This window comes from Bufo bufo, chromosome 2 (genome assembly GCF_905171765.1).
Source record: "Bufo bufo chromosome 2, aBufBuf1.1, whole genome shotgun sequence".
Lineage (NCBI taxonomy): Eukaryota > Metazoa > Chordata > Amphibia > Anura > Bufonidae > Bufo > Bufo bufo.
Genome location: NC_053390.1, coordinates 253,779,368 through 253,806,300, shown reverse-complemented (window position 1 = coordinate 253,806,300; position 26,933 = coordinate 253,779,368). Strand labels below are relative to the sequence as shown.

General features: G+C 44.9%; 1 protein-coding gene across 1 annotated transcript in view; it reads right to left on the bottom strand.

Moving 5' to 3' along the window:
- The window catches only part of LOC120988737 (macrophage migration inhibitory factor-like), a 33,258-nt gene extending 14,160 nt beyond the window's left edge, over positions 1 to 19,098 (bottom strand). Inside the window, exons 1-2 of the mRNA XM_040416385.1 lie at positions 18,901 to 19,098; positions 432 to 604 (exon numbers count right to left, since the gene is read on the bottom strand). Coding sequence (XP_040272319.1) covers positions 432 to 604; positions 18,901 to 19,008 — 281 coding nt within the window. The 5' untranslated portion in view covers positions 19,009 to 19,098. The remainder of the gene's footprint in view (positions 1 to 431; positions 605 to 18,900) is intronic.
- Between the last annotated feature and the right edge of the window lie 7,835 nt (positions 19,099 to 26,933).

Below are 26,933 nucleotides of genomic sequence, written 5' to 3'. Positions count from 1 at the left end.
AACATAGCCGTTTTCTATTGTGCCAGATTGTGTCATAGAAAACGGATCCGTTTGGCTCAGTTTCGTCAGACGGACACCAAAACGCTGCAAGCAGCGTTTTGTTGTCCGCCTCGAAAGCGAAATGGAGACGGAACGGAGGCAAACTGATGCATTCTGAGCGGATCCTTTTCCATTCAGAATGCATTAGAATGCAAACTGATCCGTTTTGGACAGCTGATGAGAGCCCTGAACGGATCTCACAAACGGAAAGCCAAAACGCCAGTGTGAAAGTAGCCTTACGACCTTCAGACTTTTATTGTTAGCTCCTATCAAACACCTGCAGTGTTGACTCCTGCACTGAAGTCAAGTTCACGTTCTGCAGTGGCTCAGCAGCTTTCTGGGGTCACTGTTCCCCCTTGTGCAGTAATTATAAAAATGTGCACAAGACTTGCCTGTCAGGGGGTATTTGTAGCTGTTTTTGTAGAAACTCGCAGATTATCCTGGAGTATTGTTCATTTCGCAGACCATCAGCCATTCCAATTCTTTGCAGACTGCACAGGCCACAGGGGTCTTTTGTTCCACCAAAAATCACTTTTTGATCAGGGTGAATAATCACTGCAATGTACTATAAAAGAAGACACAAAAGATATACAGTAAGGGCCCAGTTACACTGGTACGTTTTCTCCTGGAAATGAACATCAACTAAGAATATTGATTGTTTAGTTATATTTACATGGAGCAATGACTGGTACTGTATGCAACCAATTATAGTTAGTGTAATTATTAGGGAACATACAAATGTATCAATTTTATGGCCATATAAAAGAATAAATCAACAATAGATATGAGCGAATCGAGGCTGACGAAGTGGAATTCGATCCGAATTTCAGAAATTATTCAATTCACACCGAATCCGAATTTCCTCACGCTTCGTGGTAACAGATCGCATTTTTTCCTAAAGTGGCTGCTGCACGTTAGGACATGGAGCAAGGAACTCTGGGAACGAGGGACCACCCACAATGCCATGTATGCAACCAATCAGCAGCCAGCCCTTTGAAGTCACAGCCTTATAAATACCATCTGCCATCTTGGATTCAGTCATTTTCCAGTGTACTTAGTGCAGGGAGAGACGTCAGCAGGCGCTAGGGACAGTGCTAGGAAAAACTTGAAAACGTATATTTTGCTCAATAGAAGTTCAGGGAAAGATCATTAAAACTGTAGCGAACGGATAGGGAGGAATTATTCCACAGTATTGAAGCAGAACAGGGTTCAGTAGGGGAGTTTACAGCCTGGGTAATAGGAACAATCCTATTACACCTTGCTGCACTGACTGGGGATCCAAATTGCTATTATACTGCTGCTCATTTCAGGTGTGCAATACCTCTGTAATTCCAGCAAACCGTTCTCGTTATTGGCGTCTTATTAGCCGATGTGCGGTGCAGTTATATATATGTTCTAAAGCTTTTTTTGTCGTGTATTAGTGAGGGGAAAAAAGGGGCTTATTAGCCATTGTGTGTTGAAGTGAGAAAATTACAGCCCTTTTTGGCGTGTATTAGTGGCAATTTTTTTATTTTATTTGCCGTTCATGGCCACAGTTATAAGTTCTAAAGCGTTTTTTGGCATGTAGTAGTGGGGGAAAAAAAGGGCTTATTAGCCGTTGTGTGGTGAAGTGAGAAAATTAACCGCCTCACGTCCGCCCATAGGATATAAACGTCCTATGGGTGGACGTCTATTTCTGACAGCACGTTTTAAAACGTCCTGTCAGAAATAGCAGCTGCACGCTAATCGTGCAGCTGCTGATCGGGTTGCCCGCTGTCAGTGACAGCAGGGCAACCCAGAGATAAGGCAGGGACAGTGCCCAGGTGTCCCTGCCTTCACGATCGCTGCAGACACAGCGCTCACCGAGCGCTGTGTCTGCAGAGCAGGAAGCGCTGTGCGCTTCCTGTTCCGGCCCGGCGGTCATGTGACCGCCGGGACCGGAGAGTGCAGGGGCTGTGTGAGGTCTCTCAGAGACCTCGATCAGCCCTGCTGTGAGGCTGTACAGCGCTGGATTGCTGCTGTACAGCCTCTCTAGGGGTGCATTTGTCCTGTAACTGGGGCTACTATGTCAGCCCCAGTTACAGGAGAAATCAACAGTGAAAAAAAAAAAAAAAAGTGAAGTAAATGTCCCCCAGAGGTCTTGTATGACCTTATGGGGGACGAAAAGTGTAAAATAAAATAAAAATAAAATAAACTGTTGAAAAAATAAAATAAAAAAAAGGTTCACATGTAAAAAAAAAAAAAATCCCAAGTAAGGAATAAAAAAATAAAAAAAAAATAGAAAAAATAAAATAAAATAGACATATTTAGTATTGCCGCGTCCGTAAAAACCAGCTCTATAAAAATATCACATGACCTAACCCCTCGGGTGAACACCGTAAAAAAATAAATAAAAAGAACTGTGTCAAAACAAGCAATTTTTGTCACCTTGCATCACAAAAGGTGCAACACCAAGTGATCAAAAACGCGTATGTCCCACAAAATAGTACCAATAAAACCGTCACCTCATCCCGCAAAAAATGAGCCCCTACATAAGAAAATCTCTCAAAAAATAAAAAAACTATAGCTCTCAGAACATGGACACATTAAAACATAATTTTTTGGTTTCAAAAATGCTATTATTGTGTAAAACTTTAATAAATGAGAAAAAGTATACATATTAGGTATCGCCACGTCCGTAACAATCTGCTCTATAAAAATGTCACTTGACTGAACCCCTCAGGTGAACGCTGTAAAAATAAATAAATAGAAACTGTGCTAAAACAACCAATTTTTTGGTCACCTTGCCCCATAAAGTGTTATAATGAATGATCAAAAAATCATATGTACCCAAAAATAGTACTAATAAAACTGGCACCTTATCCCCTAGTTTCCAAAATGGGGTCACTTCTTGGGAGTTTCTACTGTAAGGGTGCATCAGGGGGCTTCAAATGGGACATGGCATCTAAAAACCATGTGGAGTTCCTTTCCTTCTGCGCCCTGCCGTGTGCCCATACAGCAGTTTACGACCACATGTGGGGTGTTTCTGTAAACCGCAGAATCTGGGTAATAAATATTGAGTTTTGTTTGGCTGTTAACCATCGATGTGTTAAAGAAAAAAATTGATTAAAATGGAAAATCTGCCAAAAAAGTGAAATTTAAAAATTTGATCTCCATTTTCCTTTAATTCTTGTGGAACGCCTAAAGGGTTAACAAAGTTTGTAAAATCGGTTTTGAATACCTTGAGGGGTGTAGTTTCTACAATGGGGTCATTTATGGGGGTATCCACTATGTAGGCCCCACAAAGTGACTTCAGACCTGAACTGGTCCTTATAAAGTGGGTTTTGGCAATTTTCTTACAAATTTGAAGAATTGCTTCTAAACTTCTAAGCCTTCTAACGTCCTAAAAAAATAAAATGACATTTCCAAAATGATGCCAACATAAAGTAGACATATGGGAAATGTTAAATAATAACTATTTTATGAGGTATCACTTTCTGTTTTGAAAGCAGAGAAATTGAAATCTAGAAAATTGCGAATTTTTCAAATTTTTGGGTAAATTTGGGATTTTTTCATAAATAAAGGTGAAATATTTTGACTCAAATTTATGACTATCATGAAGTACAATGTGTCACGAGAAAACAATCTCTGAATGACTTGGATAAATAAAGGTGTTCCAAAGTTCTTACCACATAAAGTGAGATATGTCAGTTTTGCAAAATTTGGCCTGGTCAGGAAGGGGGCAAAGGGCCCAGATGGGAAGTGGTTAAAGCCCTTTTTGTCGTGTATTAGTGGCAAAAAAAATTTTATTTGCAGTTCAGCGGTGAAGTTCCATTGTACTACAGCCATTTACGGGGCGTATTAATAGGATAGATACGTACATCCTATTAGCCGTTCTGCAGTGAATTGGGGGTGTATTAAGGAGGAACTCCTCCATGTTCTTCATCAAGAAATCAAATCCTGGCTTTCTCAGCGACAACTCAAAATTGGAACCATGGTGACAGACAATAGGAAGAACATGGTGTCGGAGCTGCATCAAGGAGGGATGAGCCATGTGCCCTGCATGGCGCACGTGTTCAATCTGGTTGTAAAGCGGTTCCGGAAGTCTTCCACCCATCTGCAAGACATCCTAAAAATGGCATGAACTTTGCATGCACTTCAGCCACTCGTACACCGCCAAGCACACCCTCCTTGAGCTACAGTGGCAGAACTGCGTCCCCCAACATAGGCTGATATTCGAGGTTTCCACCGATTGGAATTCCACCCTCCATATGTTGGACCGACTATACGAACAGAGAAAGGCCATAAACGATTTCTTAATGATCCAAGTGGACAGAGGTACTCCCCTGTGTAACTTCGATGTTAGCCAGTGGCAGCTCATGCGTGACACCTGCCGTTTGCTCGTGCCCTTTAAGGAGGCCACTTTGCCAGTCGCCAGGACTATGGGATGAACAATGTCATTCCACTGATTCATATCCTGGAAAAGATGCTGGTAAATCTGGCTGGTCAGGGGACAGGAGACGTGGCGCCATAATCTCACACCACATGAGCCCTGTAGGGGCTGAACTGGGGGAGGAGGACATTGGAGCACAGGCAATGTGTAGCGAAATGGGTGGTTTTTCTATACAGGTGACAGGAGAGGAGGAGCAAGAGTAGCCAGAGGAGCAAGAGGGAGATGAGGAAGAGGAGGCAGATGACCCAGGCACACTGTGGCAGTATGCAGTGGAGATGGAGGCTGGGATTCCCTCCGAGTCACTTGCGCAAATGGCCCAATGCATGCTCGCTTGCGTAGTGACAGCCGAATTGTCACCATTTGCCAGAGGGATGACTACTGGCTCTCCACCATGTTAGTCCCTCGCTATGGGTCCAAAATGGGGGGGGGGTTTACACCCGCTGAGAGGGAGGACAAACTGAACTACTATAGACATCCTATGTAGTCAGTTGGCCGCTGCCCATCTGCGCCATCGTCCATCCTCTTGTAGGTCTGACCAGGGAAGAAGGGCCCTCTGCGCTCATGTTCCACTGCCATGGTTGCTGGGGAGGGGTGGGGTGGCAGGAGCAGTACCAGCTCCATCAGCAGCAGCCTGAGTCTGCAGTCGCTGATGAGCAACTTTCTTCACCCGCATAGTGAAGGAACTACTCACCAGCAGCTAGACAGAGCAGAACCTGAACCAGCAGGTGGTGGCATACTTGGAGTGCACCCTGCCACTCGTCATCGAAAATCCGCTGGACTACTGGGCAGCCAAACTGGATTTGTGGCTGCAACTGGCCGAGTTTGCCCTGGAAAAGCTGTCCTTCCCGGCAAGTAGTGTGGCATCAGAGCAGGAGTTTAGTGCGGCGGGGGCCATAGTTACCCCAAATAGAACTTGCCTGTCCACCTAAAATGTGGAGAGACTGACCTTTTGTTAAGATGAATCGGGTGAGGATAAGCCAGGATTTCCACCCACCTCTGCCTGATGCATCAGATTAGATCAGGCATGGCCAACCTGCGTCTCTCCAGCTGTTGCAAAACTACAACTCTCAGCATGCCCAGCCCTGGATTAGATCATCCATGCTGCCTCACCCAAACCAAGAGACCGGTTTCTTCTGGCTACCTGCCTCAGCTACTATTCTGATGCTGCCACCTGCCTGATGTCGCACATCTGATGCCAAGTGCTCCTTCTTACACCTACCCTCGTCAGCGGGTACTGTTATTGCCATCCACCTCCCCACTCTGTCACCGGGTGACTCTGGTCTCCTCATGCTGCTGCTACCTCCACACTGTCACCTTGCCACTCTGTGGCCTCCTCATGCTGCTGCCACCTCCACACTGTCACCTTGCCACTCTGTGGCCTCCTCATGCTGCTGCTGCCATCTCACCACTATGTCACTGGGCCACTCTGTGGTCTCCTCATGCTGATTCCACCTCACCACTATGTCATTGGGCCACTCTGTGGTCTTCAAGCTGTTCTCCCACCCTCCCCACTTCATGACTGGGCCACTATTTTGCCTTTTTGGCCTGGATGACATCACCATTTATTTGACCCTTCTTCTGATCTGTCAGGAGGAAGGAAAAATGAGACGAACAACGGATCCTCTCTGTGCAGCAGCTTTAAGGCCTGTATGTTCCCATCAGAATTGGCTTATGATTTGGTAGCCAAAAGCAGGAGTGGGTACAAAACACAGAAGACATGCAAATATTCCATTCACATGTCATCCCTGTTTTGAATCCACTCCTGTTTTTTTGGGCATTAGCAATACTCATGGATTGCTGACTGAGTGAAGGCGGATGCTCAACAGACAGGATCAGTTTTTTAGAGGTTATTCTGACAGATCAAAGGAAGGGCAAAATAATCAGTGACGTCAACACAAACTTACTGCTGACACCCTCTCCACTCTGTCAGGGGGGCTCTACTTGTATAAGCGTTTAATAGAACAGGTTCTGTAGACATCTATGTTGAATCAGCAGAGGACGGTGTAAAAGGATTGCGCTTTTTCTTGACGCTAACATCGACCTGTAAGGTTAAGTTCATATTTGAGTTATTTGGTCAGTTTTGGCCCCGTAACAGCCCAAAAAAGTAAAGTGTGCAGTGATTCTAAGAGTGACGCCTGTCATCTGCGAGTCATACTAGTAACATAGTAACATAGTATATAAGGCCAAAAAAATACATTTGTCCATCCAGTTCAGCCTGTTATCCTGCAAGTTGATCCAGAGGAAGGCAAAGAAACAAATGTTAGGTAGAAGCCAATTTTCCCCACTTAAGGAGAAAAAAATTCCTTCCCAACTCCAATCAGGCAATCAGAATAACTCCTAGCAACAGCCCATCTTTAGTAGCTATAGCCTGTAATATTATCATACTCCAGAAATACATCGAGGCCCCTCTTCTATGTTTGTGAACAAACCTTCTTTCCTCCAGACGCAGAGGATATGACCTTGTCACAGTCAGTCCTGGGGATAAATAGATAATGGGAGAGATCTCTGTACTGACCCCTGATATATGTATACATAGTAATTAGATCTCCTCTCAGTCATCTTTTTTCTAAAGTGAATAACCCTTATGTTGATAATCTTTCAGGGTACTGTAGTCCCCCCATTCCAGTTATTACTTTAGTGGCCCTCCTCTGTATCCACTCCAGCTCTTTCTGCCTTGTTCACAGGAGCCGATAACTGTACACAGTACTCCATGTGTGGTCTGAATAGTGATTTGGAAAGTGGTAGGACTATGTTCTCATCACGGGCATCTATGCCCCTTTTGATGCAACCCATTATCTTATTGGCCTTGGCAGCAGCTGCCTGACACTGTTTTTTACAGCTTAGCTTGCTGTTCACTAAAATTCCTAGGTCCTTTTCCATGTCAGTGTTACCCAGTGTTTTACCATTCAGTATGTACGGGTGACTTACATTATTCCTTCCCATGTGCATAACCTTACATTTGTCAGTGTTAAACATCATCTGCCACTTATCTGCCGAAGCCTCCAATCTATCCAGATCCCTCTGTAGCAGTATACTGTCCTCTTCCGTGTCAATTACTTTACACAGTTTAGTGTCATCTGCAAAAATTTTTATTTTACTGTGCAAGCATTCTACAAGATCATAAATAAATATATTGAAGAGAATAGGGCCCAATACTGACCCCTGAGGTACTCCACTAGTGACAGTGACCCAATCTGAGTGTGTACTGTTAATAACCATCCTCTGTTTTCTATCACTGAGCCAGTTACTTACCCACATACAGACATTTTCTCCCAGTCCAAGCATTCTCATTTTATATACTAACCTTTTATGCGGTACAGTGTCAAATGCTTTGGAGAAGTCCACATATATGACATCCATTGATTCGCCGCTGTCAAGTCTAGAACTTACCTCCTCATAGAAACTGATTAAATTAGTTTGACATGACCGATCCCTCATAAAGCCATGCTGATATGGCGTTATTTGCTTATTTTCCTTGAGTTACTCCAAGATAGCATCTCTTAGAAAACCTTCAAACAGTTTACCGACGACAGATGTTAAACTTACCGGCCTATAGTTTCCAGGCTCTGTTTTTAGACCCTTTTTGAATATTGGTACTTCATTTGCTATGTGCCAATCCTGTGGAATACTCCCTGTCAGTATAGAGTCCTTAACCATCAGAAATAAGGGTCTGGCTATGTCATTACTTAGTTCTCTTTGGATACGGGCATGTATGCCATCTGGTCCTGGCGATTTGTTTATTTTAATCTTTTTAAGATGCCGCTGTACTTCTTCCTAGGTCAGACAGGGCACTTTTAATGGGGAATTAAAGGATAACGGTCATTTTTTTTTTTTTGGAGTATTGGATTGTGGTGATTAATATCTCCTTGGTGGCCCTATTTCACCTTTTCACTGTGTATTCAATTACCCCTTAATTCAACAGTTTAGTTCCCTCTACTGCCTACTTTTACCTCTGCTTAAAATCAGGTTGCTATGCAGGTCCGTCCTCCGAGGACGCAGAAGCACGCAGCCTGCAAGGTCAGATTACAGACAGCCAGGGACTGTAGGTAAATGATTAAAGCCAGGTTCTCCCCAGCAGCTGATAACAGTGCCTGGGCTGTGTGCACTTCTCCATGTCCCTGCACTTGGCAGACACTCCCTCACTCAGCAGAGCTGGAGGATGCAGAGCCGAATCAGCGCAGAGCAGGGAAGGGAGATCTGCCATCTGCTCAGTGTATAAATGAAAGCAACATGTGGTAAGAGGACCCCTCTGTGCTGCACGAGATTAACCCTTTAGGGGGGAGGGCTCTGGTTACTGACACTTTTGGGGGGCTATTGTTACTGGCTAGTGAAAGCAGGCGGGATTAGCCTCAGGGTGAGGGCAGTGGCGGCCATCTTAACTGAATAGTGAAATTACATTTTTATGCAGACTGGTTGCTAAGGGCTGAATCTTATTAAATATGGGGTAAGTCAGTCTAATAGTAACTGATTCTGGAATATCATGTTATTAGCAACTACATATATGAAAATTGAAATTAGGGTCTAAATGTGACAGTTATCCTTTAACTTTTACATTCTGCATTTCATCTGACAGTTTATTTTCTTTAGTGAATACAGTGGAGAAAAAAAAATATTAAATAGCTTTGCTTTTTCCTCATCGCTCTCTGCAAATCCCCCCTCATTACTCTGTAGAGGGCTGACACATTCAGATTTATACTTTTTACCATTTATATAATTGAAAAACATTTTAGGGTTAGTTTTGGTCTCTTTGGCAATTAATCTCTCGGTCTGTAGTTTGGGTGCTTTTATTTGTTTTTTACATACTCAATTTTTTTCCTTATAGTTATTCAGTGCTTCCTCGCTAGCCTCCTGTTTTAGTGATTTAAATGCTTTCTTTTTGTCATTTATTGCTTTCTTTACAGTTCTATTTTCCACATTGGTTTTATCTTGTTCCTTAACCTTTTATTCCCATAAGGTATGTACCTCTCACAATTAGATTTTAGGATGCTTTTAAAAATATCCCATTCTGTGGCTGTATTTTTTAATTTTTGAGGACTTTGTCCCAGTTAGTTAGGCCTATGGCCTCTCTTAGTTGGCTAAATTTAGCTTTTTTGAAGTTTGGTATTTTTGTTCCTCCCTGAAGAAACACTCCTTTGAATGATAATTGGAAGGTTATTACTTTATGGTCACTTTTTCCCAGGTGTCCCCCAACCTGCACATCTGTTCTGTCAGGTCTATTGGTTAATACTAAGTCCAGTATGACCGTCCCTCTAGTCAGGTCCTGAACACCCAAGTTTCAGTTTCCCAGTCTATATCTGGGTAGTTAAAGTCCCCCATAATAACCACCTCATTATGATTTGCTGCCTCGTCTATCTCGTTTAGTAGCAGATTTTCTGTGGACTCTGGTATATTAGGTGGTTTATAATAAAACTTCTATTAGTAATTTATTATTGTTTTTGCCTCTACCCACAGTGACTCCACATGTTCATGTCCCTCACTTATATCTTCCCGGAGTGTGGGCTTTAGACAGGACTTTACATAAAGGCAGACCCCTCCCCCTCTCCGGTTTTGGTGAGCCTTTCTAAACAGACTGTGTGATGGACTGAACCGTCACTGGGGCTGCTGGAGAAGCCTGAGGGCCAGCCTCCTTCCTACAGACTATGGACCGAGAACTATGGAGATCCCCTAAGACCTTTTGGGGTTACAAGGAACTATGAACCCTGATTTATGTGTGTAATTTATATACCACATACACTCACCTAAAGAATTATTAGGAACACCTGTTCTATTTCTCATTAATGCAATTATCTAGTCAACCAATCATATGGCAGTTGCTTCAATGCATTTAGGGGTGTGGTCCTGGTCAAGACAATCTCCTGAACTCCAAACTGAATGTCAGAATGGGAAAGAAAGGTGATTTAAGCAATTTTGAACGTGGCATGGTTGTTGGTGCCAGACGGGCCGGTCTGAGTATTTCACAATCTGCTCAGTTACTGGGATTTTCACGCACAACCATTTCTAGGGTTTACAAAGAATGGTTTGAAAAGGGAAAAACATCCAGTATGCGGCAGTCCTGTGGGCAAAAATGCTTTGTGGATGCTAGAGGTCAGAGGAGAATGGGCCGACTGATTCAAGCTGATAGAAGAGCAACGTTGACTGAAATAACCACTCGTTACAACCGAGGTATGCAGCAAAGCATTTGTGAAACCACAACACGCACAACCTTGAGGCGGATGGGCTACAACAGCAGAAGACCCCACCGGGTACCACTCATCTCTACTACAAATAGGAAAAAGAGGCTACAATTTGCACGAGCTCACCAAAATTGGACTGTTGAAGACTGTAAAAATGTTGCCTGGTCTGATGAGTCTCGATTTCTGTTTAGACATTCAAATGGTAGAGTCTGACTTTGGCGTAAACAGAATGAGAACATGTATCTATACTCTGATGGCTACTTCCAGCAGGATAATGCACCATGTCACAAAGCTCGAATAATTTTAAATTGGTTTCTTGAACATGACAATGAGTTCACTGTACTAAAATGGCCCCCACAGTCACCAGATCTCAACCCAATAGAGCATCTTTGGGATGTGGTGGAACAGGAGCTTCATGCCCTGGATGTGCATCCCTTAAATCTCCATCAACTGCAAGATGCTATCCTATCAATATGGGCCAACATTTCTAAAGAATGCTATCAGCACCTTGTTGAATCAATGCCACGTAGAATTAAGGCAGTTCTGAAGGCAAAAGGGGTCCAACACTGTATTAGTATGGTGTTCCTAATAATTCTTTAGGTGAGTGTATTTCCTATTGCCCATTAAAAAAGACATGGTGTGGATTCAGCAACACAAAATGTATATTTTGTACCCTACACTTTTCCTTCTGAGCTGTTCTAGTCCCTCCTTCCATTTCTCCCCCAGTCCAATTACCTTGCCCCCGGTCTCTATCTGCACTAACTTCCCATCCTGTAACGTAATTACAATCCCCCCCACTCCCTAGTTTAAACTCTCCTCCAACCTTTTAGCCTTCAGCTGCCCCTTCCCCATTGAGGTACAGCCTACGATAGAGCCTGTAGCCAACAGAGAAGTCGGCCCAGTTCTCCAGGAACCCAAACCCCTCCTTCCTACACCAGTTCTTGAGCCACTTGTTAACCTCCCTAATCTCCCGCTGCCTTTCTTGTGTGACTCGTGGTATCAGTAGTATTTCGGAAAATACTACCTTTGAGGTCCTTGCCCTAAGCTTTTGACCTAAATCCCTAAAATCATTTTTAAGGACGCTCCACCTACCTCTAACTTTGCCATTGGTTCCGATATGGACCATGACCGCTGGATCTTCTCCAGCTCATCCCAGTAATCTGTCAACCCGATCCGCGATGTGTCGAACTCGAGCGCCAGGAAGACAACACAACGTTCGACGATCCCGGTCTTTGTAACAGATTGCCCTATCTGTACCCCTAATAATTGAGTCTCCAACTACCAGCACTTGTCTGGCCTGCCCTGCTCTCCTGGTCCCGGCTGCAGCAGTGCTCTCCCTGAACTGACATCCCCCTCATCTGCCAACCATGCAAGCTTGTTGGGGTGTGTCAGATCAGGGCTAGCCTCCCTGGCACTCTTCCCTCTACCCCGCTTTCTAACTGTTACCCAGCTAGCTACCTCACTTTCCTGAGCCTCCTAGCTACCACCCTCCCCCACATCTACCCCATAGAATGCTTGCTCAGTGAGCAGCAAACTCTTTTCCCCTCTCCCATGACGGCACCCATGCAAGGAGGACCTCCCATCCGGGACAGGAAACCTGAGGATATAAAAATGTTCACACCCCCACCACACCTCAGTTCAGGTTTCCTGTCCTCCGGATGGGAGATCCTGAGGATCCTTACCAAGTTCACCTCCCAGGGCCTGGGGAGATCCAGGTCCGTACACCGCAATGGACGCATCCCGGGCAGTGTAAGTCTCCTGGGGGAGCAACTGCCAAAGACTGCTTCCCTCCTGTGCCCTCCTGGCCTCTGGAGGGACCGCTGTGGCCGTGTTACAGAGGTCCCTGGTCCTGGGTGGGGGTCCGGCGTGCAGTAGTTGCCGAGACACTATCCAGAGGCAGCACGGCCCTTCTCCAAGATGGCCACTGCGCATGCGCAGGCCACGCAACTTCTAGCACGTCACGAACCCGGAAGTACCAGGATTAGGTGCGGTTTTAAAAAATCAGACAGGAGGAAGCTGAGGCGCGTTACAAATGCGGCAGCAGGAGGGGACAGCCAGCCTACAAGCAAAGAATCCGAACAGAAGATGGCAGAACCTGTGGATTCAGGTCGCGCCGACCCCAGTCAACCCTCGAGGCCTTCTAGTCCGGTACTGGTCCTGAGAAGTGGGGGACAACCGCTGGGGGTAAGATCCATCCGTATTTCCCCTAATTTATTGGTGGTTTGTGTTATTGTTTACTGCAGATTCCCAAGGTTCCTAAAAAGGTGTCAGAAAAGTCCAAGCACAAGGAGTGTGGGGGATGCAGGGTGCTGTTACCTTCCTCCTGAGACCAAACCTCTTTGCCAGACATGCATTGGTAATGGAGGAATCGCAGAGCCTGTCCAAATCTATTAAGGCTTTGGTCAAATCTGAGGTAAGATCTTCATTAAAGGCGTTAATGCATTCGCGTCGCAAATCCCCCGTTAAACAATCCAAAGTCAGATCTGTCCGACGTAGAAGAAGTTATATAATCAGGGGAGCTCTCCTCTGACATCTCTTCCTCTGATCAAGATGTTGCAGGAAAGTCCTTTTTTCCCCTTGAAGACATGGAACCCCTGTTGAAAGCTGTTAAATCCATGATGCAGCTAGAGGACTTAAAAGAACCCAATTCGGTTAAGCGTAAATATCCATTTGAAGATTCAATTACCCGCGTCTGGGATAAAGCCCCTTAAGTAGATGCTCCTGTGGCTAAAATAGCAAAAAGAGCAGATCTCCCCTTTGAGGATCTGGGGGGCCTGAATGACCTGCTAGACAAAAAAATCGGACGTGTACCTCAGTAGATCTTGGGAAAGAGCGTCCACCAGCCTCAGACCCGCTATTGCAGCCTCATGGGTTTCTAGATCCCTAAAACTCTGGTTGGGCCAATTGGAATCCCATATTAGGGATAAAACCCCTAGGGAGGATTTACTAGCTTCCCTCCCGACTTTCCACAAAGCAGCAGACTTTCTGGCCGACTCCTCCACAGATGTTGTCCGATTTTCCGCTAGGGCTGCCACCCTTTCCAATGCTGCCAGGCGTACAGTTTGGTTAAGACCCTGGAGGGGGGATCAAGGGTCTAAAGCCCGCCTTTGCTCCCTTCCTTGCGAAGGCCTTAGGCTGTTTGGGTCTTTGCTAGATGATATTCTAGAGAAGGCCTCAGACAATAAAAAGAGGTTACCTACTCCACAAAAAAGACCTTTTTTTCGAGGGCGCCAATCAGGGTTTAAGAATCAAAAAAGTAAACAGAGGTCCAGGGGAGAGAGAGAGATTTCCCAGAAAGTCGGGAGGTTTTCTCTTCAAATCCAGTGATAATAAAGGAAAGTATAAGTCCCAATGACGCCAGAAGCCAGGTAGGAGGAAGACTTGCTTATTTTCTGCTGGCCTGGAGCACAATCTCAAAAAATGGTTGGATTCTGAATGTGATAAAAAGTAGGTTCCGGCTAGAATTCTAGTCCTTACCTGCAGATTTATTTGTTCGGACCGTCTGTCCCCAAGACAGAGAAAAAAGAGAAGCCCTGGGAAAGGAAGTACTTACTCTCCTGGATAAAGGAGTAATGGAAGTGGTACCCAGTGCAGAAAGAGGCAAGGGATTTTATTCCCCCTTGTTTCTTGTAAGGAAACCCAATGGCTCCTTCAGGTTGATCATGAATCTCAAGTCTCTGAACAAATCTCTGAGATAGAAGAGATTCAGGATGAAGACATTAAAATCCATGGTGAATCTCCTTTCCCAGGGGTGTTGGATGGCGACCTTGGATTTGGAGGATGCTTATTACCACGTCCCTATACAGGCGAACTCCCGGAAATTTCTACGTACAGCAGTTTGGGAAAAAAGGGAATGGTGGCATCTCCAATACAAGGCTCTCCCTTTTGGAGTTTCTCAAGCCCCAAGGGTCTTTACCAAGATCGTGGCAGAGGTCGCTGCATTTCTAAGAATGAACAACATCTCTCTAGTACCATATTTTGACGACTTTGATTCTTTCCCATTCAGAAGAACAACTCAGGAAAGACATTTTATTTGTATGCGACACTCTACAGAGTCTGAGGTGGAATATAAACTGCAAAAAGTCATGTCTAACCCCCTCTTAGAGCTGTGTATTTTTGGGAATACAGTTAAACTCCAGACTTCAGAGAAGCTTCCTTCCTCCAGACAAAGTGGCCAAGACAATAGAGGTGACGAGGGATCTCTTCCTATCCTACCAATGCTCTTTCAGGGAGGCTATGGCAGTTCTAGGTCAAATTATGTCAGCCATTCCAGCAGTTCCCTATGCACAATTCTATTCTCGAGAGCTGCAGACAGACATTTTGTACAAATGGGACGGGTCTCAGGAATCACTAGATCAGAATTTCCATCTGTCCTCAAGAGCAAGAGCGTCTCTGATATGGTAGATGTCCCCAGATCATCTGTCGATAGGGAACCCGTGGGTTTATCAGACACAGACCATTATAACGACAGACGCCAGTCCCTGGGGATGGGGCGTACATTCAGACAACAGATGTTAGCAGGGGAGATGGGATCTAACGACCAGAAGACAGTCTTCCAATTTCAAGGAGTTGAAGGCAGCTCAGATGGCCCTATTCAGAGCTCTGCCATAGCTAAGAAACCAAACGTTGCTCCTTTACTCAGACAATTCCACCTCGGTTTCTTACATAAATCGTCAGGGGGACACAAGAGTCCCGTCTCTCTCTCCTCCTCCTCTGCCAAAATATTTTCAGGGTAGCGGAAGACAGAAGCCTCTTTCTTTCAGCAGTCCACCTGAAAGGGAAAGACAATTCCATAGCAGACCTTCTGAGCCGGGTAGACAGGGGGAGTGGTGTCTGAACCACGAGTCCTTTTCTCAGATAGTCCAGGTATTTGGGGTCCCCTTGATAGACCTTTTCGTGTCCCGTTCTAACAGGAAAACAGAAAGATTTTTTATCTCTCAACCATCTAGACTACCCAACAGCAGTGGATGCTCTGGCTCAGGATTGGAGCCCGGAGGATGGCTATGCCTTCCCTCCCTTTTGTCTCATCCCACAGGTGTTATACAAGGTAGGACGGGAAAGGGCATCCATAGTCCTAGTAGCTCCATATTGGCCCAAGAGGGCTTGGTTTTCAGCGCTCCTGAGGTTAGCCTCCCTCCCTCCCTTCTCTTAGCCTCTTCTCTTTCAGGGTCCCCTCTTCCATCCCGACCAGGATACTCTAAAGTGGACAGCATGGAGGTTGAGAGGAACATCTGGCTAGACAGGGGCCTGTCAGACAAAGTGGTGTCCACCCTACTTAAGAGCAGGAAAGAATCCACGGTCAATAAATACCTGAAAGTCTATTTTTTTTCCCCCACCTTCCTGGGTTTCACTCCTGACCCCCTTAAGGAGCCTGAAATACCTAGGATTCTAGATTTTCTACAAGTGGGCTTAGAAAAGAGGCTTAAGGCTTCCACCTTGAAAGTCCAGGTGGCAGCACTGAGTTATTTTTTTGACTGCAGGTTAGCCGATCACCCCTGGGTAAAGAGATTTTTGAATGCCGCTTCCAGAGCTCATCCCTCGTTGCGGCCCCTTACTCCTCCGTGGGACCTTAATTCAGTCCTTACGGCCCTATCCCAGCATCCTTTTGAGCCATTACAGGATTTATTCTTGGAGACCCTTTCCTGTAAACTGGTAATCGCAATCACTGAGGTGTGGTGGAGGTGTGAACATTTTTATATCCTCAGGTTTCCTGTCCCGGATGGGAGGTCCTCCTCGCATGGGTGCCATCATGGGTATCGAGAAAAACAATTACCAGTAAGCAATTATTGTTTTCCAAATTATCAACCCTTCTCAGTGTTGAAATCCGCCCGTTTAGATACTCAATGTGCGATTCCAAACGGGCAATTTTCTCACATTTTGAACAAAGATATACACCCTGAAACAGCTGTTCTAGGACTGCATACTTTAGACAAGATGTGCACTGGACTGCGCTGTCAATAATGGAACACACACTAAATGAGGATTAAGCAAGGGAAAGAGAAAAATACAATATAGTGCAGTGATAAGAATCTAACTTACTGTAGTCCCCTCCTAAAGTCCCTGAATCTCAAGTCACGTAATCTAAAGTCACACACTTAATACAAACACACACTTGAACTCAAACATGCGAACGCTTACAAACTCGTGTTATTTGCCTGCTCGTATAAATGCAGCTCTCAAACCAGCCTGCTTTTTTTTCCTATGGATTCAAAGGACTGAGCTGCCCTCAAAGCTGGCTATTTAACTTCTCCTAATTAGACAGCCTCACCCTAATTACTCACCTGGTCAACACCCTGGAGAAGGAAGACAAATTAAATTTAATCAGAGTATACTCTCGGCTGCTATGCAATAAACCTGGCAGCAAATCAAGTCACATTATAGTCAGGCATAGCCACTCAGCAATGCACACAAATAATTTAGCTCTCACAGATACTCCCTCACGTAATCTAAAGTTACACACTTAATACAAACACACACTTGAACTCAAACGCGCGAACGCTCACAAACTCGCGCTATTTGCCTGCTTGTATAAATGCAGCTCTCAAACCAGCCTTCTTTTTTTCCTCTGGATTCAAAGGGAGACTCACAGTATTGTTTCAGTACCACAGCAGACTCCCTATGCATGTTACTGCAAGGCATAGTGTTCTACACCACTATACAGGCTCTCTGCAGCCAAGAAATAGCTGTTTTTAAATCGCCGCAAATAAATTCGAATCATTTCGGAAAATTTGGTGAACCGACCGAATAGAATTTTTGAAAAATTCACTCATCTCTAATCAACACACATTTTCTCATTTGTTGGCTGACTGCTCGATTGTCCATAGCAACAATCATATTTCACCTACCATACACCGGGAAAATAGTTCCTCCCAATGCTTCCTGGAAAATAGCTCTAGGCATGTTGAGGAATATCCCTGAAGAGACTGGAAGAAAAGTTGGTCTCTCCATGGTCATTTTCACATTGGTTCCTGCAAACAGTCTGCAGCCATCTGAGAAGATGGCAAAGAGCTTCCTCCTCTGCCTCTGAAAACAGAACACAAGCAGGCAGCTCCCAAGACTATCAGTCCTCTGGATTTGCTTATGGCTTCCCTGATCCTTCCTGCCCTCTACTTGGCCCATAAAGTAAAAAAACCAAAGAAATGCTGGTGTTGTAAGTAGAAGGGTACTGCCGGCAGAAAGATTGTTCCTGCTGCAGGGACTAAAACAAATAGCCCAAAATTGTGTCCCGAGGCTGAGTCTAATGATGTAGCATCCCAGTGCCATGCACAGAAAATGTTTTGAGAGGGCATTCTTCCAGGAGGTTTGTAGGGCAATCAAGAGATTTAATAGCTCTTCCTGGAGTCTGGGTGGTCTCCTCTTTTTCGCCTGCACAGGTCATCAGTATCTGATCGGAGGGGGTCTAACACCCGGGACCCCTGCGATCAGCTGTTTAAGGAGGCAGCGGGGCTCTCAGTAGAGCTGCAGCCTTCTCACTACTTTCCCTAGGCCAACTGACAACATGTTCATCGGTCATGTGGCCTAGGCGCAGCTCAGCCCCATAGAAGTGAGCTGCAATACCAAGCACAGCTACTTTACAATGTACCACGCTGTGCTTGGTAAGCAGTGAGAAGGCAGTATGTCGTCTCTCAGCCTAGGGAAAGCAGCAAGAAGCTCGCAGCACTATGACGAGTGCCACTGCCTTCTCAAATAACTGATTTGCATTTTGCACCACTTTGTAATGTGGGTGGGTTTAGCTATGTTAATGAGTTTCACTCATTAAGACTTTTTTTTTTTTTAAGTCGCAATTTCACTCCAGGAGGAGGGTGGAGTAGAAAGACTGGAGGAGCTTTTCTACACAAGTGTAAGGATAAGACAAATTTATCAAGTAACATGAAACATTTGATAAATGTGGCGTAAAGTACTCCAACACAGACTCAAGTAAAACTGACTTAAAATTTTCCCCTCATGATAAATTCAAGGCACTTACTATCACAAGGTGCTTACTAATGTATTGTGATTTTCCATACACTGCTTGTTTCCAGGAGTTATGGCCACCACTTTGCCGTGGTTGAACACTATAGGAAAATGCATCAGGTGGTGGGACCATGCATAGGCAGCGGTGGCTGTAACCACTAGAAACAAGCAGTGTATAATGCGATTGAAAAATGAATCAAGCCAGCAAAGAAAGCAATATGGACAATCACAATACATTAGTAAGTGCCTTGTATTAACTTTGTCTACATGATAAATACCCTTTAAGTATGGCAGTTAAAAAAAATAAAAACAGGTATGTATTACCTGAGCTGGTACATCCAATGTCTGTTCAAAAAGCTTCCACAAGTCAGTCATGATGGTCTGGGGCATTGCGCTGTGACATATATTAGTGTACAGCGTGAATACAGGCATGATGAAGATATCCTCGAGAATGGATACAAGGCAACTGAGGGACTGTTCTCAGTCTTGGAAACAAATTGACAATGAAGCAATCTTGTGTTCAGCTCCTATGATATATCCTGTTCACCACACCCAACTGTTGCTTATTTACTCACGTGTATTTCTCAAATCTGTTTTCATGGAGTCAATTTGAAATGAAATTGGCAGCACATTAAAAATATCTTTGTGATTAGCAAGATTGCAGGTTGTGATAAGATTTCACTGTGTCTATCATCCCTGTACTGTGATTTCACGGTGTATATTATCCATGTACAATGACTCCATAGTTTATTAAGCATGTACTGGGACATCACTAGATTTATTATCCCTATAGTGTAATATTTTTCTTGTACTATTCTTTCAGAGTATAATATCCAGGTGCTTTGGCATCACTGTCATCATATCATTGTGTGCACTAATCAGATTCCTAGGTAAAACTATAATACTCTTTTGCACTGACATCATTGTGGCAGGGCCAATAGCATATATGAGGTTCAAAGACTGCAGCTGGGCTTGAAAACCAGTTTTATAAACTGCGCATGAAGTTGGAGTGTTTGTATGTGTGTGTACGGGGGGGGGGGGGGGGGGGGGGGGGGTACTACTGTTAAAGGGGTTGTCACTTCAGCAAATAGCATTTATTATGTAGAAAAAGTTAATACAAGGCACTTACTAATGTATTGTTATTATCAATACTAGCTTATGACCCGTTGCTCGGGTATTTATTTATTGCAATTTTATATTAAATAACAGCGGCTTTCACAGTGACCGGCCCTTTAACGGTGACCGCCCCTTTAACAGTGACTTCCACAGCGCCCGCCCCTTTAACAGTGAACTCCACAGCGCCCCCCCTTTTAACAGTGAACTCCACAGTGCCCGCCCCTTTAACAGTAAACTCCACAGCACCCGCCCCTTTAACAGGGAACTCCACAGCACCGCCCCTTTAACAGTGAACTCTACAGCGGCTGTCCTTTTAATAGTGGCCCCTGCCCCCATGCATGTAGCAGTGTAGTTGTGCCGTCATACGTCATATGACTGAATATTTAAGGACCTGCGAACTGCTAAAACCTGTGATCAGTTGTTATGGCAACCTGGAGTAGGACCTGCGAGCTTCTATTGGCTAATAAGGGACATGTGACCATGTAAATGGCAGTTAGGATTTAAGTGAAAGGCTTGCAGGCTTCTATTGGCTAATGCAGGTAATTTTTTGGGACTATCTCGGGAACGGTACGTCCCAGAGATCTAAGACCTCCGCAAGATTTCTTTACAGGTAGCAAGGGATGTGTATACCAGGTTTCGTTGAAATAGATGGTTGCATTTTTGAGTTTTCGCGATACATACATACATACATACACACATACGTCCTTTTTTTATATACATAGATTGCCTCCTTTGCTGGCTGTATTTATTCTTCCATCACATTATACACTGCTCGTTTCCATGGATGCGACCATCCTGCAAGCAGTGGTGGCCGTGCTTGCACACTATAGAAAAAAGCACCATCCAATGTGTACTTCCACGGTACCTACCACCAGAGGCCAACCCTATTGTGCAAGCACGGCCACCACTGCTGGATTGCAGGGTGGTCGTAACCATAGAAACGAGCAGTTTATAATGTGATTGAAAAATGAATCACGCTAGCAAAGGAAGCAATATGGACAATTACAGTACATTAGGAAGTGCCTTGTATTAACTTTCTCTACATGATAAATGCCACTTACTAAAGTGACACAACCCCTTTAACGTTTTTGCATTGGGACCCAGTGAAGTTACACTACTGTAGACAAGTCTGAGAATGTTCCTTAAAATGCAAAAGTCTGTTAGATTTTTGCTTATCAAAAGTTTCCTTCTAGACTAGAAGTGTCTCTATGGCATGAAATTATCATTTAGAGTACAAGTGCGTGGATTTCTTTTTGCTATTATGACATGTACTGTAAGATTAGCCTAGAGGGGTTGTCTCATCAGAACGGATTTTACCGGAAGCTGTGGTCAGCCAGGAATGGCCAAGCATTGTAATACAAGCAAGCCTTGAGTCTACCAGAATGGGAGCTCCTCTCAAAGACTCTCCAGTTTGGCTCATAGAGGGCGTTTCTCTTTGGTAACCCAGCTTTACGAGATCCATAGGTTTTATATACAGGGGTTGTTTTCATGAAACATCTCCTTTTTAACCTTAGCTTTGTGTAATATGTAAGCATATCTGGACACCCCCCAGACTATAAACCAGGTGGGCTTTATTTATATTTAAGAATCACAAAAATCCGTGGTTTTCCATTAACTGATGTATGGATGTGTGGGTGCTCTAACTGGCTGACTGCCCAAAGTCAGACAAAAGAGTTAAATATCTATACTGTGAACAATTAGCACTCTCACTCACCAGCAGTTTAGCACAGAAAGATATATATATATATATATATATATATATATATATATTTTTACTATTTAATCAGAACTGGTATTATTTCCATAAAGCAAAAATAATAATTTTGCATATGTCTATCTTTTGTAAATAATCCTTCAACCAACAGCTGAAAGTTAAACATGGTTATTAAAAGGATTATAATATATACGTCTCTGTATGGCAATCCTCCTGTAATAACCATATGTGCACACTTAATAATATATATTGTTAATTCGTGGGGCCCTTGCGGCTGATATCATGTCCTATAATACAAATAGAAATGCAAATTAAAATGCAAAATACTTGGTAAACATAATTAAAAATAATTATTTGCAAATGCACAGTAATTGTTGGAGAATGAACAGTATGTATTTCTTTGGTATGCAGTATATCCACCTTGGCATAGTTTAATTGTGTCTCGCCAACTGGTGTGAATGATATGTGTTAAGGCTGGCCGCACCTGTCTTAAGCAGTCTGGCTCTCCCAGGCAGCACGTCGGCATTCGGACGTCTGCTACTTCCGGGTGTGACGTCATCAGCAAGCGTCCTGCACGAGTCGGATCTCAGAGAAGCCGGGTGTACCTTTCACTTCAGTCTGCAAGCTGTTCAGGTCGTTTTCCAAGATAACTGGTTTGTTTGGGGAGCGTGGCAACGTGGAGGAGGGTAGGAGGGTGTGTAGAGAGGGGGAAGTGTGCCGGAGGATCGCTTCTCCTCACTGCGTTCAGGCACATGCAATTCTAGTTTTGGCACCAATGGGCAGCATTGTCACATAGTTGGAGCTCATTGCCTGTCTCAGCATAACCTGTATCTAAGTTCATACATGACGAGCTGCGAGTCATCTGGGCTCAGCAGGTTAAACTCTGGCAGCTGGGTCCTGGTGCCATTACTGAGTTGATTACTCACAAGGTTGCTGCTTGTGCACGTTTGACACTCATCACATACACTACATACATACCTTAGACACATAGTTCGCACATCAGGCAGTTTGACGGAAAAAAAAAAAAAAAAAAAAAAAAGGGTGGGTTGTTCGAATAAAGAAAAAAAAAAAAAAAGGGCACAAGTGGATTGTTAAATAAAGTAAAAAAAAAAAAAGAGTGGGTTGTTCGAATAAAGAAAAAAAAAAAAAAGGGCACAAGTGGATTGTTAAATAAAGTAAAAAAAAAAAAAAAAAAAAAAAGAAGAGTGGTTTGTTCAAATAAAGAAAAAAAAAAAAAAAAAAAACTTTATCCACCAAGCTTCATCCATACACCTCTAGCATAGGTACATCCGCCAATACAGCTACACGCTCGCACGACATACACACCCCGTTTCATCTCGTAGACTAGTGTCATACGTCATACGGTCTGTTTTCCACAAATCCTATACTTACATACATCACCTACCACTTCTGTAGGTTCTTTAGCCCGCAGTATTCGTTTTTAATTAATCTGCCACGTCACAGATTCACACAAACTCGGGCTCGCTTCATACGTCAGTGGAAACGACTATCATACTCCCTGTCAGCCTCGAAGGCTTTTCGTTCAATTGTTTCACGCTGCTGGGGGGGAAGGGGAGGGGCTTAGATTCCGTCATCTTGTTTGTCAGCTTACGGGCAGCAGGTCGTAGGGTTAACAGGTTGTTTTTTTTTTTTCTCTTCTCTTTTTCTTTCTTCGTTTTTTTTTTTGTTGTTGTTGTTTTGTGGTGTTTGTTGTGTTGTTTGCAGTGGTCTACGCCATCTGCAACTTCAGCCAGTGCAGGCTCCTGCATGTCTGTGCCACATGTTTTAGGGCACATCCGGTCACGGTCTGCACATTGAAGCCGGCATGACTGAGCCGGGTGAATGTGGAGGCACTAGACCAGCTGCTGCGGCTTCATCCGGTTCAGCCGTTCCGTACATTCCTGGTGGAAGGGTTTTCACGGGGGTTTCACATTGGGCTCATCACTTTGCCCCAGCAGACTCATGAATGCCCCAACTTGCAGTCGGCTTCTAAACATGCTGGTCTGGTGGATTCACTCTTGGCAGTTGAGCTGGACAAGGGTTTCATCATTGGTCCTTTCCAGTCCCCTCCTTTCTGCACTTGGAGGGTGAGCCCGGTGGGGGTGGTGCAGGGAAAATATTCCAATAAATTTCGTTTGATTTATGATTTGTCTGCTCCACATTCTTCCCACGTTCCTAGTCTCAACTCGTTGATTCCGTCCGAGGAATTTTCCTTGAAGTATACTTCCGTAGACCAGGCTATCCAGGTCATTCTTCAGACAGGCATGGGGGCTTGGCTGTCCAAAGCAGATGTCTCTGATGCGTTCAAACTGCTGCCCATTAGCCCATCTCTCTGGCAGTGGCATGGCATCAAATGGAGAGATGCGTACTATTTCGCCACCAAGTTGACGTTTGGTTCCTAGAGCAGCCCCAGTCTGTTTGACAGGTTAGCGCAGGCACTGGAATGGATTTTGTTGGAACAGGGTTGCCAGAATGTCATTCACTACCTGGATGATTTTCTGTTGATCGAAGAACCCTCACAGGCACCTGTTGACTTGCAGGTTCTCTTGCAGGTCTTCAAGGAGTTAAACATTCCAGTGGCCGAACACAAAACAGAAGGGCCTGCGCAGGTTGTCACGTTCTTGGGGATCTCTCTGGATTCACGTGCCATGTCAGCCAGTCTGCCACAAGACAAACTCGACAGAATCAAATCAGGTGTCCGTTCCTTGCTCATGTCTCAGGTTTGCACCAAGAGAGAATTGCAGTCTCTGTAGGGCATGTTATACTTTGCCATGAGGATCATTCCTCAGGGTAGATCATTCATTTCAAGATTGCTAGTCTTATTACAACAGACCAGTGATTTGGACGCATCAGTGCATCTTAATGCGAACGCCCGAGCAGATCTGTTCATGTGGGACAGATTTCTCAGTGGGTGGAACGGCATTTCCATGTTTATTCCGAGGGCCACTTCTGATTCTCCACACGTATTTTCAGACGCGGCTGACTCGGTAGGTTTTGCGGCCATATTTGGCTCACATTGGTTCGCCGGCTCATGGCCCACACTCGTGCTACAGTTGCCGGGGTTTCTCAGATGTCGGCATTGTTCGAGATCTATCCTATCGTGGCAGCTGCTATAGTCTGGGGGCATAGGTGGTCGGGTCACACGGTGGTTTTCCACACTGACAACATGGCGACCGCAGAGATCATTAACAAGGGCAGATCTAAATCGTTACTCATCATGTCTTTCATGCGTAGATTGACCTGGATAGCTCTGGAACAGGGGTTTCATTTTCATGCCCTGTTTTTGGACGGGGTCAGCAACGTTGCAGCTGATGCTTTATCTTGTTTTGATTTTTCTCGCTTTTTCTTACAGAACCCAGAAGCAGACTCAGTGGGCACCCCGATACCGGACTGGCGGCTGCTGGTCTTGGATTAGACTCTCTGATGGTGGTCGCCAGTTCACTCATTACCAAGTCTTTGTCGGCCAGTACGTTGCGGTCGTACCGCCGAGCGTGGGTGGTTTTTTCAAACTTTAAGTTGGCATATCCTAGAGGTGACACAGGTCAGGTCAAGTATATGGTGGCTTTCGTGTCTTATTGTCATTCGGTATTGGCTTTATCCTACAACACCATTAGGCTATATTTGGCTGGGGTGCAGCATTTTTTGGCACTTCAAGAGCCAGACAGACCCTCTATATTTTCAGCTCACCCGATCAAGGCCATCCTCAGAGGCATTCAAAAAAGCCAGGTCACGGTCAAGTCGGTCCGTCGACCTATTAAGGGGGACACGTTTCGTAGCCTGTCGGAAGTTCTCACATTGTCACCATTCGGAGTCCTTCCCAGCCTGGTGATCAAGGCGGCGATGTACTTGGCGTTTTACGGGTTTTTAAGACCAGGTCAAGTGACACAGGCCAGACAAGGGGCGGTGGCTCTCCGCAAGGGAGATTTAGTCAGGATGGGCAGTAACTCATTTGCAGTTGCCTCACAACAAAACAAGGCAGGTAGGTCCCGGCCATGTAGTTAAGTTCTTCCAGACCACAAACGCATGGTGTCCAGTGACAGTCTTGGACAACCTCTTGCTGGCCCTTAGTCTTCACAGCCCCACCGACCCATTACTTCCATTCCCTGTTGGTCCACTGACGTCCAGCCAGTTCATCAAACATATTCGCATCCTGTTGACCAGTGTAGGATTGAATCCGGCTCAATTCTCGGGGCATTCTTTCCGCATCGGTGCGGCATCCGCAGCGTCCAAGCATGGAGTCCCTGTGCATATCATTAAACACTTGGGGCGCTGGCGCTCGGGGTGCTTTGTACGGTATATCCCGGAGCCACAAGCGGAGCTGGTCCAAGCATTCAGTACATTGGCAGAGTAGCACCTCAGGCCAATCCTTCCCTCACTGGTGGGTTTTGCCCCCTTTTTCAGGCATACTGACCTAGTGAGGCCAAGGCACACCTCAGGCCAATTAGGTAGGGGGGTGGTGGTTGGGCATCTTCCACTCGTTTAGGTCCTGACCACAAGTGTTAAGGCTGGCCGCAGGCTAGCCTGGATTTGTGGGAGGGGCCGGTACCTGTCTTAAGCAGTCTGGCTCTCCCAGGCAGCACGTCGGCATTCGGACGTCCCCTGCCCACCCATTCCCATTCTTCATTCAGTCATTCAACCATCACATTCAGGGTATGCCCCCTTTTTCAGGCATACCGACCTAGTGAGGCCAAGGCACACCTCAGGCCAATTAGGTAGGGGGGTGGTGGTTGGGCATCTTCCACTCGTTTAGGTCCTGACCACAAATTAGAATATAGTCCTTTCACCTTGGATGTAATTCAGTTGTATCTCGCTAGCTTGCAAATTCTTATAGTGAATATCGGCACTTTGAGAATTCTCAAATTTTTTGAATATAGCTCAATATACACTGCTCAAAAAAATAAAGGGAACACACAAATAACACATCCTAGATCTGAATTAATTAAATATTCTTCTGAAATACTTTGTTCTTTACATAGTTGAATGTGCTGACAACAAAATCACACAAAAAAAAATGGAAATCAAATTTTTTAACCCATGGAGGTCTGGATTTGGAGTCACCCTCAAAATTAAAGTGGAAAAACACACTACAGGCTGATCCAACTTTGATGTAATGTCCTTAAAACAAGTCAAAATGAGGCTCAGTAGTGTGTGTGTGGCCTCCACGTGCCTGTATGACCTCCCTACAACGCCTGTGCATGCTCCTGATGAGGTGGCAGACGGTCTCCGGAGGGATCTCCTCCCAGACCTGGACTAAAGCATCTGCCAACTCCTGGACAGTCTGTGGTGCAACGTGACGTTGGTGGATAGAGTGAGACGTGATGTCCCAGATATGCTCAATTGGATTCAGGTCTGGGGAACGGGCGGGCCAGTCCATAGCATCAATGCCTTTGTCTTGCAGGAACTGCTGACACACTCCAGCCAAGTGAGGTCTAGCATTGTCTTGCATTAGGAGGAACCCAGGGCCAACCACACCAGCATATGGTCTCACAAGGGGTCTGAGGATCTCATCTCGGTACCTAATGGCAGT